Genomic DNA, 19,103 nt, shown 5'->3' on the forward strand with positions numbered 1-19,103 from the left:
CTGGCAGCAAGTTGGCCTGCCAAGTGAGCCACTTGCTGCTGGAGCTGTTCTAACTGCTGCTGTACCTGCTGCTGATCCATCTTTGGTGGAAGATGTTTTAGTCAGGTCTTGGACAAAATGTTCTGTTTCCCTTCCCCCAATACTCCCAGCAAAGAGTCCGTCAGAGGCCTTCCTTTTTTCCTTTTATTTACATAGATACATGTCCTGGCCACGTCTACCCACGGGCCTGCCAAGTTTCTGGAGATAACGAGGAAATTATAGATAAGGCCAGAATTACTCACGAATATATTCTTCCCTCCATGAATTAGCTCGCGCCAAATTCATTACTTTGTCCAAGACAAAAAACCAGGAAGTCCCGCCTCCTATTTATAGTCTCTGCAGATGTCACTGCATGACAATTATGACTTGGCTTTGTCCCAACTCTTCCGCTGATGCGCACGCCGATCAAGCCTTCGTAATCTTGCGTCCCTCCAAAACTGTTCTTGGGGCGTTGCCAAATCAGAAGAAGGCCCGGGAGAATCAGGCCTTGCCGGCCCCTCCCTTTGAGTGGGTGCCAGGGAGGGAGAGGGCTCAAGAGAAGCAGGGCTTGCCAGGTCTTCTCCCTCATTTTCTGAATCATCCGAGTCCAGGAGTCTGGGTCCAGGAACCTGGGTCACAACACTCTGCTTCCATTCTGCACTTCCGCCAGGTCACCTGCTGTGAAAGGGGATTCTACTCTTTCACCTTTTCTCCCAACCAGGTATTCTTAGATATTCACCAGCTCCAAACTGCAGGTTGCCAAGAGAAAGCCAGTGTCTGTTCTCCCTTGTTGGAGTCCCCTTTTTCTCTCTTTCCTCAAAGTGCTTGTTGTTTGTCTTCCACCTGGATCCTTTAATGTATTAACACTGGATCTTGCAGGGGATTGTGCAGGGCAAAAGCCCTGCTGGTGGCCTGGGCCTCACGCAAGCCAGTTGTGTCCGCCTCCAAAAAACACCCTCAATTTGTGGTGAATTCCAAGAGACCTGCTGCCTCTACCCTCTGGATGCTCCTCTTTCCCCACCTGCTGCATACTTCCCATCTTTCCAGTCTGCCGGAGGGTCTTCAAAATGAAATAAATTTTATGGTTGGGGTCGCCACATCGTGGGGAATTGTATTAAAGGGGCTGCAGCACTATAAAGGTTGAGAACCACTGTTCCAGAGCTTCCAGCTCCACTTGGTGTTTACCGGAGCTAGCCATGGTTCTAACGGTTGCAAAAACCCCAAGAGTAGGTTAATCCTCTGGGTGAATTAAAAGAATGCAGTTTGGCTTACTGTCAGCCTGCAACAATTTAAGCCTCTAGATAAAATCGATCATTGGCTCAATTTGTTGAGGTAGTGTTTGTTAGAGATCAAATGAGAGAGAAGCTGTATTTCAAATGATGGGAGAAACAAATGTGAACCTAACTAAGTGAGCATCCGGTAAAATGTGGCCAGTAAAATTCAATCATTTAAAATTCCTGTCCCTATGGTAACCCAGAACATTCTGAGACAAGGACGAAGAAAGTTCAGAGAAGAATCCAATGATGGAAAGTGATGACACTGCAGAAGGCAAGGAGTACATCAGCGAGGACCATCAAGAGCTAAGCTTGGGAGAAAAGAGAACATGCAAGTCCTTCTCTTGGCCTCTCACCTTGCCGATACCCAATCTTGCAGCCAACCACTGAAACAATACAAGCAAAACAATCCCAACTCCTGAAGATCCCCCAAACCTTCCTTATTCAAGGATATTGTTTATATTCAATATGCATTTTTTGGAACATTGGCATTTCTCCCAATGAAGGAACCTGCGCAAGGAAAAATACAGCATGTACTAGATTGGTTTAAAACTGAAGGATTACTTTATTGATAATGTACAGGATCTTTTAGGTGGTTGCCACAGCAGCTGCCTGAGTTCTTTGCACAGACACTCTGGTGGTGTGGGTCTTCGCCAGATGATCAGTGAACTCCTGTAGAAAAGGGGAAAAGATTCATCAATTTTTCCCCATAAAATACAGACCTAGAAGGGGGCGGACAGGAATTATGTTCAATTACTTACCATCTCCCAGGGTTAGGATAAAATGAGAGGTGCCTCCATGTCTGTCTCATTGAGCTCCACCAAGGAAAGGCATAATATGTGAGGGGGGGGGAGGAGAACCCTAATCCTCATGCCACATTTTCCTTACCTGATAAGGAGATTTAGTGAAGACAGTTTCTTTCCAGAGATCAGGGGTCAGATAACTGTAAGTCTTGGAGATAGCATCAAAGGTGGCTTTAGCTGAAATAAAAATTGAAGTCACCTCAGTACTCATAATCATCTTATCTCTCTCTCTCTCTCTATATATATATATATATGTATTTGTTTTCTGAGGTTTTCGCGGGTGTTTGTATGTAGGACTTTGGTTATTTGGGTTTTCTCCCGCGTAAAATTGGAAGTGTCTTGGCGACGTTTCAACGAAGTCTCATTCGTCACCTTCAGGCTTCAGCTTCGTGCTTCTGGGAGCAATGCGTGATTGCAGCTGTTTCTTCCTTTTTAACTGCTAGTGGGGGTTTGAACTGATTGGGTGGGAGCTTGGCTGTGCTCTGATTGGATGGGGTTTTTTTTGTGCTCTGATTGGTTGGGGGTGTGTCCTGTTTGGGGGGGGGCTTGGTTGTACTCCACATACATTGGACAATACCACATACACTGGACAAACCAACAGAAGAATAAGTGCACGCATTGAAGAACACAAGAACTCAGTCAAAAAAGAGGAACCAACTTCTTCCCTGGTCCAACACCTTAAAGCCACAGCACACGATATTGACTTTAAAAAGACCAGAACTATCGCCAAAACCGAACACTTTAACAACAGAATATCAGAGAAGCCATCGAGATAGAAAAACGCCCACACAGCATGAACAAACGAGATGATACCTCCCGCCTACCAGCCATTTGGAAACCCGCCCTTATTGACAAACGAGTCCCTAACACGAGGAATGACACCAGACCCACACTCACGAGGTCCACACAGGATGTCACCACCGCACATCCACCCAGAAAGCAGACCCAAACCCACACTGAGCATGAAGCACGACCAAGGACCAGAAGCCAGACCGCAGCTGCAACATTAGCCATTTCAAACCTCTCCAATCCATACATGCAGCAGACTGACACCCACTCTGAAGATGTAGCACGACCACGACCACGAAGCCAAACAACAGCAATGCAGCTCACCAGCTCAAATCCCCCTGCAACTCAGACTAAACTGAGCACAACCAAGCCCCCACCCAAACAGGACACACCCCCATCCAATCAGAGCACAAACCCCCCCATCCAATCAGAGCACAGCCAAGCCCCCACCCAATCAGTTCAAACCCCCACTAGCAGTTAAAAAAGGAAGAAACAGCTGCAATCACACATTGCTCCCAGAAGCATGTCGAAACGTTGCCAAGACACTTCCAATTTTACGCGGGAGAAAACCCGAATAACCAAAGTCCTACATATATATGTATATGTATATATGTAATGCTGTATGTATGTATGTATGTATGTATGTATGTATGTATGTATGTAAGGCTGCATGTATGTATGTATGTTCCAGCATCACTCTGGAACACCAAGCAATTTCAACCAAACGTAGTACACAGATGACTTACTATCTGGGGAAAAAATGCTGTAGGGGTAAGACATCCCCAGCACCCCTAGGTGTGTGTTGTTAAGATACAGCCTGTTGTACCTTAAAATGGCTTCTACTGTACAGCACAGTAGAGCCGCCATGGTAACAGTGCACTCTCCTGGCCCTGCCACAGCCGGCCAGGGGTCGCAAGAGGAGGTGATGAAGAGGGTCGCCGGAGCCTTAGTGCAGAAGCGAAGCGGCTCTATACTTGTCTTTGCGCCACATTTGTGCTCAAGACAGCCTTCGCCTCCTGCCACTTTGGGCTGGAGCTTGGCCCCACCGCGCTTGGCTGAAGACCTGCCGGGGGTGGGAGGGGGGACGACATGGAAATGTGATGGCCAGAGCCTTAGTGCAGGAGCGAAGTGACCCTGTACTTGCCTTCACGCCACATTTGCGCTCAAGGTAGCCTTCCTGCTGCTTCAGGCTCAGAGTTGTAAGCCGCGTCCTGTTGCTAGGGGCGAGTGGGGCAGGATTGCATTGTCACTCTGCGTCACCCTCCACCATTGTGAAGCATGCTAAAGTTCACTATGCTGCACAAGGTGCTGCAAGAGTGCCTTATGGCCTGCGTGGGGGATACAGAGATGGGGAGGGGAGATAGAGTGGGGGAGAGAGAGAAGAGAGGTACATGGGGGGGGGGGGCAGAGCCAGCAATAAATAAATACCCGGGCAATCCAAGATCAGCTAGTATTCCTTTATAAGGCACACTCCTACATTCAAACCTGTTGAGTTTGATAAGGAACAGAGAGACCACTGCAGCTGGACTCACTGCCGTGCAAATTTGAACTCATTTGCTTTCCCTCTCGAAAACGACAGCTGCACCACTGGAGTCAGGTACAACTGAGCAGAGCTGAGAGACTTCTAGAACTGAACATTTCCAAAGAACCAAAACACCAGCGCAAAATGATGGTAGGCTGGGATTTGACCAATTTATTTAACAAGTCCACAGAGCAGCCATTTATATTTGGTAATTCAAATAACTGGTTTGGCCTTGCCCTGCGCCTGGAAATTAGCTCTTTGGCAGCGTTCCACGTGAGATAGGTGGGTGTTTATAACCTTCTTCTGAAAGACTGCTTATCAAGCCTTGCAGAAGGTAAATGAAAGTAATTTACAGCCGTATGAATTAAAGAGGTTTGCCAGGACTAAGTGTGTGTTGTTTAATTTCTAATGAAGCCTAGGCCAGAATAAGATCCTGGCCCTCCTGGTTTGTCAAGTAGCCTGACAGATGACCAAGGGGGAGTGTGAGGGGGAGGTCCCCTTCAATAAAATAAACTAACCTATAACATTCAAAATCTATCGATGTCTCTCTCCCTGCTTTAGAGGTTGAGGCCATGAAGCCTGCAAACATGCAAGAGATAGTCTTGAACACTCTCTGCATTCAGACTGCCTTCCACTCCTGGGTCACCTCATCTCCTCTTGCAGTTTCATATGAAAGGTGTGCTCATTATTTTATGGGCTGCAGGTTCCACTTTGCTTCCGAGGGATATACTATGGCTGGTGTTCCAAAAGCCAGAATAAAAACTAGATTTGACTTGTTCATGTACACTTAATTCCTGCTTTCAAGAGCTTCTCTACACATGTGAACAATTACCATTTGGAAGGTAACTTCAGGATGTTGGGGGTGTTCCTACAGCAGGATTTTTCAAACCATGTTCCAAGAACTTTATTGTTCAAAGAGGGACTTAAAAATGTTAACTTGAACACAGCCATTTTTCCCCAGGCCTATTTGTTTGTTGATCAGGGAATTTTAAAACAAGTTTCGTGGTCTGAGAAACTTTGTTCTAGACGGTGCATAAAGCTCTGGAATTTTAGATTGTGGATCTATATGTTCCCTTGAGTACTAAGAACTATGACACCAAGTTCCTCTTGGCCATCTACAAGCCAAGATGACAGCAAGAATGACATATATATTACGTAGAGTTCTGCGAAAGGAGAAATAGTCTTTGGGGGTCCTATGACAAACCTGCAAGATTGTTAATTGCACTTTAAAATAGTTTTCAATGGTTGTAATATTTGCTTTGCTCGGTTGTATACAACCCAGAGCCACATTTATTGAGATTGACAGTTCTATAAATTAAATAAGATACTGGCAAGCTAAGTATTCTGTGGCAAAAGGTTGCCATTTCCCAAATTACAGCCATTTACTTCAGATCCCCAAAGACATACCAAAATTGCCCAAGGTAGCAGTGCAGCCCCTGGCCGAGGTGTAGCAGTCATCGATTCCCGCCATCATCAGTAGCTTCTTGGGAACGGGGGCAGACACAATCCCTGTGCCACGTGGGGCGGGAATGAGGCGAACCAGGACGGACCCACACCGGCCTGTCACCTACAAATACAAGCCAGACAGAGGTTCACATAGTAAAGTAGTTCATGAGGACCCAGGTTATGTATGTGTGGGAGGCAACAGGGCTATAAAACACTGCCAAGCGGTATAGAAGTCTAAGTGCTCTTGCTTTTCAGCCAACGCAAAAGCTCCACAAAACTAGAAGCGTTACCTTGCAAGGCACAGTGTGAGGCTTGCCAATCTTGTTTCCCCAATAGCCTCGCCTCACCGGCACGATGGAGAGTTTCGCCAGGATGATGGCCCCACGAATGGCCGTGGCAACTTCTTTAGAGCACTTAACCCCGAGACCAACATGACCATTGTAATCCCCAATTGCAACAAAGGCCTAAGGAGAAAAAGAGATAACATAATTCCACAGCAAAAATGCAAGCACTCCTTTGTCATAAGTACACACATAGGCACCAACCACCCTGACAGCCAGCCCAGCTTGAACTCTGCAAACATCTGATACGGAGCACAGCTTATCACAGGCAGTCCTTGGGTTCTGATCATTCATTCAGCAACCATTTGAAATAACAGCAGTATGAAAGAATGAGACTTACCGTGGCCCCCATGTTATGGGCACCACAGTGCCCTTGTGGTCAGAACTGGTACTTGACAACCCGCCCAAAGTAGCCTTTTGGCGCACAGCCTCCTCAGCAGTGGCTGATGTAGAGGTTGAGGCTTTCAACAGTCTCAGCTCTCCACTGTTGCTCCCAGGACTCTGTCAGCTCAGGGGCACTCCAAGCTGTGGCCAGCCACCCCAATTCCACAGCACAAGGCCGCCACCATCTTGCAGGCCCTGCCGTTTCACTGAACGTTCTCACTGGAAGGGAATTCCGTCTTAATTCTCGGTTGGATCTGTTACGTTTCCATCCATTACTCCTTGTTCTGATCTCAGGTGCTTTGGAGAACAGGTCAACCGTCTCTTCTCTTTGACAGCCCCTCACGTACTGGAGGACTATCATGTTACCTTAGTCGTTTTCTTTGTTAGACGAGAAATACCCAGTTCCCAACTATTCATTGTACGCTTTATCCTCCAGTCCTTTAATCATCTTTGTTGCTCTTCCCTGCACTTTTTAGAGACTCAACATCTTTTTGAGTACAAAAAGAGCAGTCACCATTGAATGCAACATTCCAAGTGTGGTCTTACTAGTGCAGTATAACACTTCACACGATCTTGACTCTATCCCTCTGTTGATGCAACCTAGGATTGCATTGGCTTTTCTGACAGCTGCAGCCCACTGCTGGCCTATATTTGTTTGTCCACTAGGACTCCTAGATCTCACTCTCTCCCTCTGCTGTTCAAGTCTATCAAGGTCCTTCTGAATCTAATAGGTTTGCTATTTCTTCCAGGTTGGTTTTTATCTGCATTTTTGATTTTGATTGTTTCCCTTCTATCCTCTCATCTGGATCATTGATGAAGATGTTGAAGAGTCCTGGGCCTAAGACAGAGCCTTGGGATACCCCACTGCATGCTTCCCTCCAGGTCAATAGAGTTCCGTTGAGGACCACATGCTGAATGCGGGTGGTCAGCCAGTTACGAATCCCTCTGATGGTGAAGCTGCCTATCTCACATTGTTCTCTTACCAAGAAGTAGATTGTGATTTACTCTGTCAAATACTTATTGAAGTATACTATAGCCAATGCAAGAATGCAAGTCTCGCATAATGGTTTTGGAATTCTGGAGTACTTTTGCTAATTCCAGTCCCCAGTGCTTCAGGATTTTTAAAAGATATGATTCAGTGGTTCCAAAATCACGTATGTTCCTTCCGAATATCCTTCAGATATCAGGAAAAGTTCATTATTTACATCGAACAAACAAGCTTGCTTACTTTCCCGACTTGATGCTCATTAAATGAACCAAATGAATCCCAGACTGGGAAGTTTGCTTTAAGAGCAAAGTAAACATACCAAGAAAAAAGGAGGGCGGTTTAGCTAGAAACCACATCAGAAATTTCTATTGCCACAGAAACTACATCTCCCAAGCACAGGAAGCAAAATGCAGCTGAGGTTACCTTGAATCTGGTGCGCTGGCCTGCCCTTGTTTGCTTCTGCACTGGCATGATTTTCAAAACCTCATCCTTCAGCGAGGAACCCAGGAAGAAGTCAATGATTTCAGACTCCTGAAAAATCAATATACAATAAAACACCTCTCTGTACTGCAAGAAATTTCACAATAGCATCAACTCTCTCGTTGACTTGGTTTTCAAGTCAATCCTGGTTTCTGCAGACCTCAAGAACAAGTAGATACAATTTCCTTTGCAATATTTTTGGGAGTGGCCTGCCAGTAGGTTCTTCCTAGGGCTGAAAGTAACTGGCCAAGTCATCCAGATGATTTTCAAAATTAAGGTAGGACTAGAAGTTGATCTGTAGTTCCAAACAAGCTCTCACTAAAATGGATTTTCTCTAGCTCCTTTTAAAACCCAAAACTAAATAATACTCCATGCAACAATAACTTAAAGAGAATAATTTCTTTCCAATTTTGTCTGAATTGTTTCACCAATTTTATTGAGTTAATACACAAATGTGCTTACCCTGTCCCCATCCCTGCAGCTATTTGTTATCCCCTGGGAAAGTAATGAGTTCTCCAAGTTTTTAAGAGTAATACCTTGATTGGAAGAGAGAAAAGGTAGATCTCTTCTAGAGATTTGATCTTCATGTCCTTTACCAGTCGGCCCAATTTGGTCACAGGCATCCACTGCAAAAATAGAACCGAGTTTATTAAAGAACTCAAACTTTCTTCAGCAATAACTTAAGTTTCATATATAAAAGGCAACCAGTAGGAGCCTAGTTACAATTTTAACAAGATAATACATAGTACTTGCAGGACCGTATGCATTTTGAATCCCTCTTTGTGAAGTGGGGCCATAGGAACCAGTTGGGTTTGTTGATCGCGTACCTGGCTCCTTGCTGCGTGACTACAGCCCTGCCTGAGTTGCTGGAGGTGCTCGCCGGGGTGGCGGTTGAGACCCCCAGACTTATAGTAATGGAGGACTTTAACCTGCCATCGACCGGCTTGTCATCCACGACGGCTCGAGAGTTCCAGGCTTCCATGACGGCCTTGGACCCGATTCAAGTAATTGATGGCCCTACAAACACTGGGGGAGGCACACTGGATCTAATTTATATCTCTGGACAGTGGCTAAATGATCTGGAATTAGATGTATTAGAAACAAAACCAGTGTCATGGTCAGATCATTTTCTCCTTCGCCTGGACTTTCGGACCGCTACCCACCACCGCAGGGAGATGGAACCAATACGTTGGTTCTGTCCCAGGTTCCTGATGGACCCGGAGAGGTTCCTGATGGAGCTTGGGCCATTTCCTGAGGACCTGGCCCACGGTACGGCTGAAGAACTAGTTGCGGCCTGGGAACGGGCCGCGGCTGGAGCTTTGGACTGTGTTGTGCCCTTGCGGCCTCTGACCCGGCGCAGATCTCAGCCGGCCCCCTGGTTTTCCGAGGGGTAGAGGGAGATGAAACGCCGGAGAAGACGCCTAGAGTGTTTGGAGGTCCAGCCGTTCCGAAGCTGACCGAACACTGGTTAGGTCTTATTCAAAGACCTACCTAGTGGCAATGAAGGAGGCGAATCGTTCCTAAGCTTTCACCCTCACTGCGTCGGCAGATAACCGCCTGGCCGCCCTGTTTCGGGTGACCCGCTCTCTCCTTCATCAGGAGGGGCGGGATGACCCGTTGCAGGGACGTGCCGAGTTTAGTGGTTATCTATACGACAAAATCGTTCAGCTCCGGGATGGCTTGGACTGAAATTGGGATGATCTGGATGAGAGGGCGGAGTCGCGTCTTGTGGAGATTGTTTGGGATGAGTTTGACCCTGTGGCCTCCGAGGACGTGGACAGGTTGTTGGGGAGGCTGCACACCACTACGTTTACTGGACCCGTGCCCTTCCTGGCTGGTGCAGGCCTCACAGGAAGTGACACGAGGCTGGCTCCAGGGGATTATCAACGCTTCTCTGTTGGAGGGGGTTTTCCCTACCGCCTTCAAGGAGGCGGTGGTGAGACCCCTCCTCAAGAAGCCTTCCCTGGACCCAGCTATTTTAGGTAATTACCGTCCGGTCTCCAACCTTCGCTTTATTGCGAAGATTGTAGAGTGCTGTGGCACAGCAGCTACCCCAATACCTGGATGAAGCTGTCTATCTAGACCCGTTCCAGTCCGGCTTCCGAACCGGATATAGCACGGAGACAGCTTTGGTCGCGTTGGTGGATGATCTCTGGAGGGCCAGAGACAGGGGTTATTCCTCTGCTCTGGTCTTGTTAGATCTCTCAGCGGCTTTTGATACCATCGACCATGGTATCCTGCTGCATGATTGCGGGGTTGGGAGTGGGAGGCACCGTTTATCGGTGGTTCTCCTCCTATCTCTCTGACCGGTCGCAGACGGTGTTGACAGGGGGGCAGAGGTCGACCGCAAGGCACCTTACTTGTGGGGTGCCGCAGGGGTCGATTCTCTCGCCCCCCTGTTCAACAGCTATATGAAGCTGTTGGGTGAGATCATCAGTGGCTTCGGGGTGAGATATCAGCTGTACGCTGACGACACTCAGCTGTACTTTTCCACCCCGGGCCACACCAACGAAGCTGTCGAAGTGCTGTCCCGGTGTTTGGAAGCCGTACGGGTCTGGATGGGGAGGAACAGACTCAAGCTCAATCCCTCCAAGACGGAGTGGCTGTGGATGCCAGCACCCCGATAGTCAGCTGCAGCCGCAGCTGACTGTCGGGGGCGAGTTATTGGCCCCAAGGGAAAGGGTGCGCAACTTGGGTGTTCTCCTGGATGCACGGCTGTCGTTTGAAGATCATTTGATGGCCGTCTCCAGGAGAGCCTTTCACCAGGTTCGCCAGTTGTGCCCCTTCCTCGATCGGGATGCTTTATGCACAGTCACTCATGCTCTCGTTACCTCTCGCCTGGATTATTACAATGCTCTCTACATGGGGCTCCCCTTGAGATGCACTCGGAGGCTTCAGTTGGTCCAGAACACAGCTGCACGGGTGATTGAGGGAGTTCCATGTAGCTCCCATGTAACACCTCTCCTGCGCAGACTGCACTGGCTACCTGTTGCCTTTCAGGTGCATTTCAAGGTTTTGGTTACCACCTTCAAAGCGCTCCATGTCTTGGGGCCTGGGTACTTACGGGACCGCCTGCTGTTACCCCATGCCTCCCACCGACCCGTACGCTCACACAGAGAGGGACTTCTCAGGGTGCCGTCCGCCAAACAATGTCGGCTGGCGGCCCCCAGGGGGAGATCCTTCTCTGTGGGGGCTCCTACTCTCTGGAACGAGCTTCCCCCTGGTTTACGCCCAATACCTGACCTTCGGACCTTTCGTCGTGAATTGAAAACACATCTGTTCATTTGTGCGGGGCTGGCTTAAGGCTTTTCTTTTTAAATTTTAAATTCTATTTAAGTTTTAAATTGGGGTTTTTAGATTTTTAAATATTTTAATTTCTCGGCCATCTGTATAATAAGTTTCTTAATTCATTTTTAATTGTATATGGTTTATCTTGGCTGTACACATCCCTGAGTCCTTCGGGAGAAGGGCGGTCTAGAAATCTAATAAATAATAATAATAATGATAATGATAATAATAATAATAATAATAATTTTAACAATCCACTCTTCCTTCCTATTTGCATGTTTTCTTTGTTATACAGGTGATACCCAATTATATGTTGCACTTGATCCCAGAGAACCAAGTCCAGATCTGTTCTACAGGAATCAATCAGAACCTTTAATTTCTGTAACTGTCATAAATGGAGACAAATGTATTAACATAACTAAAGGTTCTCTAACTATAGTGGCCTCTGCTGAATTCTGTCTGGCTTGAAACAGACCAGACTAGTGTATACATCCAGAGGGCTTGCTGGATTAGATTTGTTGGTTGCCTGTTGCAGACAAGTATTCTGACTTTGATTTATTCAATCCTAATAAAAATGAAAACATAATCAGCATTCCTAAAAGTCCAGAACGGCACGCCTGGAACTACATGTAGAAAAGCCATTTCCATTTGTTTCAATGAAATTACAGGCCACTTTCTCCAGACTTCAAAAAGGGTAACAGGGGAATTCTACTCACTTCTTTGTCCTCAGCTTTGCCTCGAGCCCCGCGACCGCGGCCCCGACCACGGCCCCGGCCTCTTCCACGGCCGCGGCCTCCACTGCCGAAGCCACCTCGGAAGCCTCCCCTGGTGGTGGCGGCGGCGGCGGCAGCTCCTCCTCCTCCTGCCCCTGCCCCTCCCGCAGCACCGGCGTCATCCGCCATTTGCTGGGGGGAAGAAGAAAAACGGCATTATTTCAGGAGACGGCAGGCTAACGAAGGATGCCGCAGAAGGCAAAAACGACCGAGCAGAAGAACCGGCCCGAAACCCAAATCCCGCCTCCGTCTGTGCGCAGAGCCGCGTTCCAAGTCCTCTTCCCATCCTGAAGTGGCCCTGAAACAAGCGCAGAAGGGAGGGATTCCTCTGCCGCGAACCAAACCCCCGACAGGCAGGCAGACGGGAAGACCAGCAGGGGCCGGGCAAGCGCTGCGTAGAGGCCCTCCAGGCTCCGCAGGCCAGGCGGCACCGAGGGGGAAGGCCGTCCGAGCGCTTCGGGGCTCTTCTGTGGCCGAGGAACCCTTCAGAGAGAAGCGGCGTCCGAGCCCCCTAGCCCCCCCCGCCTCCCTCCCTCCCGCCGATTCGCGCGCAGGGCTGCCGAGGCCACGTGCGCGGCACGAGCTCCTGAGCGGCGGAGCGGCACGACTTCCGGGATCCTCCACAGCGGATTCCATCCGCCCTCATCGAAAGCGGGGAAACCGCCCCCCCCTCGCAATCCCGCTCTTCGGACGACGGAGAAACTTCCTAGCTGGTCCCCAGAACCGGACCCAGCGCCGCGGCCCCCCCCCCCGAAAGTGATGGCGGCGGATATCGCCCCGAACAGCACCGCCACCTACTTACGTGCGATAGAATAGAAGGCCGGACCCGCGCAGGGAGGGGTATTTAATGTCAGCTCCTCTCGCGAGATCCGTTATCTCTCAAATCGCGCGCGCGAGGTCCTACTTCCCTACCGCCTAAACCGGTCGCGCAGGCGCACGGACGCTCGCTCCGTGCCGCGCTCTTAGCCGGATCGAGCATGAATTAAAACGCCCGGGATCGAGCATGGACCAAAACACCGAGGCTATAAAAGGAGCGTGGGCGAGCGGGGTCGGCGCGCGTTTTCCTGGCGGGTGAGAGGCGTCGCTTGACGGGTTGCCTTTTCCCTTGTGGTTTGTGGGGATGTGGGCTTTCCTATCCCCGGCGGGGCGGGGGGGGGGCGGTCCGTATAATGCACAGCGAGCACTTTGGTCCTGTTGTGACGGGGTTGCTTCAGCCTTTGTCTTCTGCCTCTTGAAACCCGGGATTCCTAGAATTCACGGCCGCTTTCAGACGCAGCTTGTCTTGGTAAAGATGGTTGTGTCGTTTCTGCCGAATGTCTCATTCCGCGCGTTGCTTTTCTTTTCTTTTTCCTGAAAAAAGCAACCCTGACATGCTGCCCTTTTCAACATAACTTGCGAGATTTTTGCACTTTTGCAAAGGATATAGGTGGGAAGTGTAGTTGAAACGACCCTTAGCATTATGGACTATGTTGTCCTTCACTATAAAAAGAGCAAGCTGCATTTTTTTGGTACGTTGGAAAAGAAACCCTCCGTTTCAATTGTATGTAACAGGTTCCTGGAATAGAGTGGATGGCAAACCTCCGACATAATCAAGACCGGTGGTTGCTGCGGCTAAGAGCTGATGGATGTTGTTGTGTTGGGTACCGTGAGGGTTGGATGAAAAGGGATGCCTCCAAAATCCAGTCCTGTGTCAGAAGCTCCGATATATTCTTTGGCATCTGTTCTTTCACCTCCATTGGTGGGAAGTTGCTGTGAGAAAAGGTTGTGTTGCTGTTGCTTGTGAAATGGAAGCCTTCACTGAATATTCCTCGGTACGCTTTAAACAACGTGCCGTGATTGAATTTTTGACTGCTGAAGGAGTTCCTCCAATTGAAATTCACCGCCAAATGCTTGCTGTTTATGGTGATGATTGTGTGGATGTGAGTACTGTGCGTCGCTGGGCCAAAAAATGTAAAGGTGGTAAACCAGGAAGAACTGATTTATGTGATCAAGAACGCAGTGGAAGACCAGTGACGGCCACTGATCAGTTTCATGTGAAAAAGGTTGATGAACTGATCAAGGACAATCGGCAGATCACTCAAAGAGAAATTGCTGCCAAGCTTGGCATTTCACAGGAACGTGTGGGACACATGATTGATATTCTTCAGTATCGGAAGGTTTGTGCAAGATGGGTTCCTCGCATGCTGACACCAGAGATGTATGCAGCATATACAGATGGCAAGTGCAATTAAAATTGCCTTTTGCATTTATGGACTATATTATCCTAAGGGATTGTAACTTGAAAGGGAACATTCTTTTAAAATTATGTAACAAACAGATCTCTGAAATAGAGTAGGTGGCAAGTCTACATCCTGTTCAATAGGTATACTTATTTTATTTATTTATTTATTTAGATTTTTATACCACCCTTCTCCCGAAGGACTCAGGGCGGTGTACAACCAATTTTAAAACAGTACAATATACAATTAAAACAAAGACTTAAAAAACATATTCCATAAATGGCCAAAATTTAAAATAATTAAATTTAAAACATTAAAATTCATAAAATAGTAACCCCAATTAAAAAGTTAATTAAAAATTTAAGCCAATCCCGCTTGAATGAATAAGTGCGTTTTCCCCTTGCTTGGCGGACGGCACCCTGAGAAGACCCTCTCTGTAAGAGCGTACGGGTCGGTGGGAGGCGTAAGGTAACAGCAGGCGGTCCCGTAAGTACCCGGGCCCTAAGCCATGGAGCGCTTTAAAGGTGGTAACCAAAACCTTAAAGTGCACCCGAAAGACCACAGGTAGCCACTGCAGTCTGCGCAGGAGCGGTGTTACATGGGAGCCACGTGTGGCTCCCTCAATCACCCGTGCAGCTGCATTCTGAACTAACTGAAGCCTCTGAGTGCATTTCAAGGGGAGCCCCATGTAGAGAGCATTGCAATAATCCAAACGAGAGGTGACAAGAGCGTGAGTGACCGTGCATAAGGCCTCCCGGTCAAGGAAGGGGCGCAACTGGCGAACCAGGCACACCTGGTAAAAAGCTCTCCTGGAGACGCCAGATGATCTTCAAACGACAGCCGTCCATCCAGGAGAACACCCAAGTTGCGCACCCTTTCCATTGGGGCCAATGACTCGCCCCCAACAGTCAGCTGTGGTTGCAGCTGGCTGTACCGGGGTGCTGGCATCCACAGCCACTCCGTCTTGGAGGGGTTGAGCTTGAGCCTGTTTCTCCCCATCCAGACCCGTACGGCTTCCAGGCACCGGGATAGCACTTCGACAGCTTTGTTGGGGTGGCCTGGGGTGGAAAAGCATATCGTCAGCGTACAGTTGGTATCTCACCCCAAAGCCACTGATGACCTTGCCCAGTGGCTTCATATAGATGTTGAACAGGAGAGGCGAGAGATCGACCCCTGTGGCGCCTCACTCGCAGTCGATCTCTGCCCTCCTGTCAACACCGTCTGCGACCGTCAGAGAGATAGGAGGAGAACCACCGATAAACGATGCCTCCCACTCCCAAACTCTCCAACCGGTGCAGCAGGATACCATGGTCAATGGTATCAAAAGCCGCTGAGAGATCTAATAGGACCAGGGCAGAAGAACAACCCCTATCCTTGGCCCTCCAGAGGTCATCCACCAACGCAACCAAAGCTGTCTCTACTATATCCTGACCGGAAGCCGGACTGGAACGGGTCTAGATAGACAGCTTCATCCAGGTACTGGGGAAGCTGCCATGCCACCACACTCTACAACCTTCGCAACAAAGCGAAGATTGGAGACTGGACGATAATTTCCCAAAATAGCTGGGTCCAGGGAAGGCTTCTGGAGAAGGGGTCTCACCACCGCCTCTTTCAAGGCGGCAGGGAAAACCGCTTCCAACCAAGAAGCGTTTATAATTCCCCGGAGCCAGCCTCGTGTCACCTCCTGTGTGGCCAGCACCAGCCAGGAAGGACACGGGTCCAGTAAACATGTAGTGGCATGTAACCTCCCCAGTAACCTGTCCACGTCCTCGAGAGCCACAGGATCAAACTCATCCCAAAAAACCTCAACAAGACGCGTCTCTGTCCTCTCACTTGGATCATCGCTATTTTGGTCCAAACTATCGCGAAGCTGAACAATTTTATCGTATAGATAACCACTAAACTCCTCGGTACGTCCCTGCAAGGGGTCATCCCACCCCTCCTGATGAAGGAGGCAGCGGGTCACCCGAAACAGGGCGGCCGGGCGGTTATCTGCCGACGCAATGAGGGTGGAAACGTAAGAACGTTTCGCCTCCCTCCGTGCCACTAGGTAGGTCTTAGAAAAAGACCTCACTAGTGTCCGATCGGCTTCGGAACGGCTAGACCTCCAGGTACTCTCTAGGCGTCTTCTCCGGCGTTTCATCTCTCAGCTCCTCAGAGAACCAAGGAGCCAATTGAGATCTACACCGGGTCAGAGGCCGCAAAGGCACGACACGGTCCAAAGCCCGAGTCGCGGCCTGTTCCCAGGCCGCAACTAGTTCTTCAGCCGTGCGGTGGGCAAGATCCTCAGGGAACGGCCCAAGCTCCGTCAGGAACCTCTCAGGGTCCATCAGGTGCCTGGGACGGAACCAACGCATTGGTTCCGTCTCCCTGCGGTGATGAGTGGCGGTCCGAAAGTCCAGGCGAAGGAGAAAATGATCTGATCATGACACAGGTTCTGTCACTAAATCTCCTAATTCCAGATCATTTAACCACTGTCCAGAGATATAAATCAGGTCCAGTGTGCCTCCCCCACTGTGTGTAGGGCCATCAGTTACTTGAATCAGGTCCAAGGCCGTCATGGAAGCCTGGAACTCCCGCACCGCCGTTGATGACAAGCCGGCCGATGGCAAGTTGAAATCCCCCATAACCAAAAGTCTGGGGATCTCAACCGCCACTCCGGCAAGCACCTCCAGTAGCTCGGGTAGGGCTGTAGTCATGCAGCAAGGAGCCAGGTATGTGATCAACAGACCCATCTGATTCCTATGGCCCCACTTCACAAGGAGGGATTCACAACCGGCTATCTGAGGCACAGTGGACTTCCTCGGCCTTAGACTTTCTCTAATCACAACCGCCACCCCCCCACCCTTACCTTGGGCCCTCGGTTGATGGAATGCTCGGAAACCCGGGGGGCACAGTTCAACCAGGGGTACACCCCCTTCTGTGCCCAACCAGGTCTCCGTAATGCCCATAAAGTCTGCAGACTCCCCCTGAATAAGATCGCAAATCAGGGGGGCCTTATTGACCATGGACCGGGCATTGCAGAGCATCAGCCGAAGACCCAAGCTCTGAGGGTCTTGACCATCCGGGGAACGGGTAAGGACTGAGGGGCTTTTAAACAGCGAGCACTTGCTCCCAAAGAACGATACGGCCCCTTGCTTCCGCCATATCTGCCTCTCCCACTTACCGTATGGATGGAACGACACTCTACACCAGGAACATACCCCTCCCCCCCGGCCTTCGGACCAGATAGAATAACGCCACGAGCAAGCGCAGGGACTGGACATACCCTCCCAGACGGGTTTCTCCCCCTACCCGTCTCTTCCCTCCCCCCCCCTTAATTTTGTAGTAGTGTAGTTGCACTACCATGATTGGTACTAACAACATCCCATGCCCCAGTTCCACCACTTTGCTGGCTAGCAGGTGCTGGACATTGTAGGGTGTTTTCACTCTAATGTAGAGTTTTCTCTATTTTGCTTTGCTCAAGAGAACCTTTGGCTGGAAGTTCTCTCAAGGCTGATTTGGAATGCTGAAAGTTTGTGTTAGAAACTTTTCTGCTGAAAGAAGCTGCTTTGCATTGTAATATTATGACTTCTGGAGTTTTAGGGCACTGTCTGAAAATAGTCCTTGGCTTCCTTTGTGGCCTTGGATGAGATAACTGTGCCCAAAGCAAAAAGGAGCAGTAAGCTTATTGCCTTAAGCACAGTCTTTGGGCAATAAAACCCAGGCTCCTACATCTCATGAAAATACAACATGGTTGAAAAAAGATTCAAAATTAAGATTCAAAATACTAACATTTATTTTTTTCCAACAGATGCTGCAGAGGAAAATACACTTTGAAGACGTATATGCTGCAAGATCTTAACTTTCTACATATCCCTGGGAGAAGGTGTGTGTCAAGGTTCCAGAAAAACCTCTTCTGCATAAAAAACCTCAGAAGCCATTGTTTTTTCAGAGTTCTTTACTAGCATGAGGAAACTGGCACACAATGAGTGAAATTCCAAAACTGAGCTTCCGGATTCTTTTCCCAGTTATACAAACCCCAAGAGTCCCACCCCGCTGACCCCTTTGATGGTCACATGGTCCCACGTTCTCCCAGTTCATTCGAATATCTACTCGCCACTCTTCCTGCAGATGTGAACACCATCCGACCTTGACCGCTTGAAGAATGTTACCATACCCCTCAGCCCCCCTTCTTCCCCTCAGGGGAAAAATGTGGCAGCGTCTGGAACCCTAAAGTCTACTATGGTTTCCAGGCCTGACAGTGTGTTCCCTTCCCCACAACTATTGGTGGAAACTCAACATTTAGAGAGCTGCGATGGTGCAGTGGTTAGAATGCAGTACTGCAGGCTGCAGTTGTCGCCTGCCTGCAGTTTAGCAGTTCAAATCTCATGAGGCTCAAGATCAACTCAGCCTTCTGAGGTCGGTAAAATGAAGACCCAGATTGTTGGGGGCAATGAGCTGACTCTGTAAACCCCTTAGAGAGGGCTGGAAAGCACTGTGACGTGTAAGTGCTATTGTTATTTAGATGTGCCAAGCTATCGTGTATATGGATTAGTTGGCAGAGAAATATGATTTTATATTAACTAGCTTTTCCTCCAAAGGAATGAAAATGTATTTGTGAGGAGACTAACATTTGGAAGGGTTTTTGATTTATAAAATAAATATTTTTGTGATGTATATATGTTTTGTTTGTGAATTACTTATCTAGTTCCTGAGCTTATGTAATACCCCAATGTATGTATACCGTGTTCTACTTCGCTATGAAAATTAAGAAGTAACCTCAGTAACAAAGCCTA

The 19,103-nt window shown here is 48.8% G+C and overlaps 1 protein-coding gene and 2 non-coding genes across 5 annotated transcripts; 1 reads left to right on the top strand and 2 right to left on the bottom strand.

The window, feature by feature from the left end:
* Positions 1-1,833: 1,833 nt before the first annotated feature.
* On the bottom strand, positions 1,834-13,024 carry RPS2 (ribosomal protein S2). Of its 3 annotated transcripts, XM_058157422.1 has the most exons (8): positions 12,909-13,023; positions 12,050-12,238; positions 8,582-8,671; positions 7,989-8,096; positions 6,143-6,316; positions 5,814-5,973; positions 2,181-2,272; positions 1,834-1,964 (listed from the first exon to the last, which is right to left on the bottom strand). In XM_058157422.1, the coding sequence occupies exons 2-8, from the start codon at positions 12,233-12,235 to the stop codon at positions 1,881-1,883; spliced, it is 894 nt and encodes a 297-aa protein (XP_058013405.1). In that variant the 5' UTR covers positions 12,236-12,238; positions 12,909-13,023; the 3' UTR covers positions 1,834-1,880. The 3 variants fall into 3 exon arrangements, with proteins under 3 accessions (XP_058013405.1, XP_058013407.1, XP_058013406.1); XM_058157424.1 differs by lacking the exons at positions 1,834-1,964; positions 2,181-2,272 and adding an exon at positions 4,061-4,101; XM_058157423.1 differs by lacking the exons at positions 1,834-1,964; positions 2,181-2,272 and adding an exon at positions 4,074-4,212 and having other exon boundaries at positions 12,909-13,024.
* LOC131185458 (small nucleolar RNA SNORA64/SNORA10 family) lies at positions 4,368-4,507 on the bottom strand. The gene has a single exon (XR_009152159.1). It is a non-coding gene; the product is annotated as a small nucleolar RNA SNORA64/SNORA10 family (small nucleolar RNA).
* A 4,889-nt stretch (positions 13,025-17,913) lies between the features above and the next one.
* LOC131185461 (small nucleolar RNA ACA64) lies at positions 17,914-18,043 on the top strand. Its single transcript, XR_009152162.1, has one exon. It is a non-coding gene; the product is annotated as a small nucleolar RNA ACA64 (small nucleolar RNA).
* Positions 18,044-19,103: the final 1,060 nt, after the last annotated feature.

The sequence above is a fragment of the Ahaetulla prasina genome, chromosome 14 (genome assembly GCF_028640845.1).
Source record: "Ahaetulla prasina isolate Xishuangbanna chromosome 14, ASM2864084v1, whole genome shotgun sequence".
Taxonomy (NCBI): Eukaryota; Metazoa; Chordata; class Lepidosauria; order Squamata; family Colubridae; genus Ahaetulla; species Ahaetulla prasina.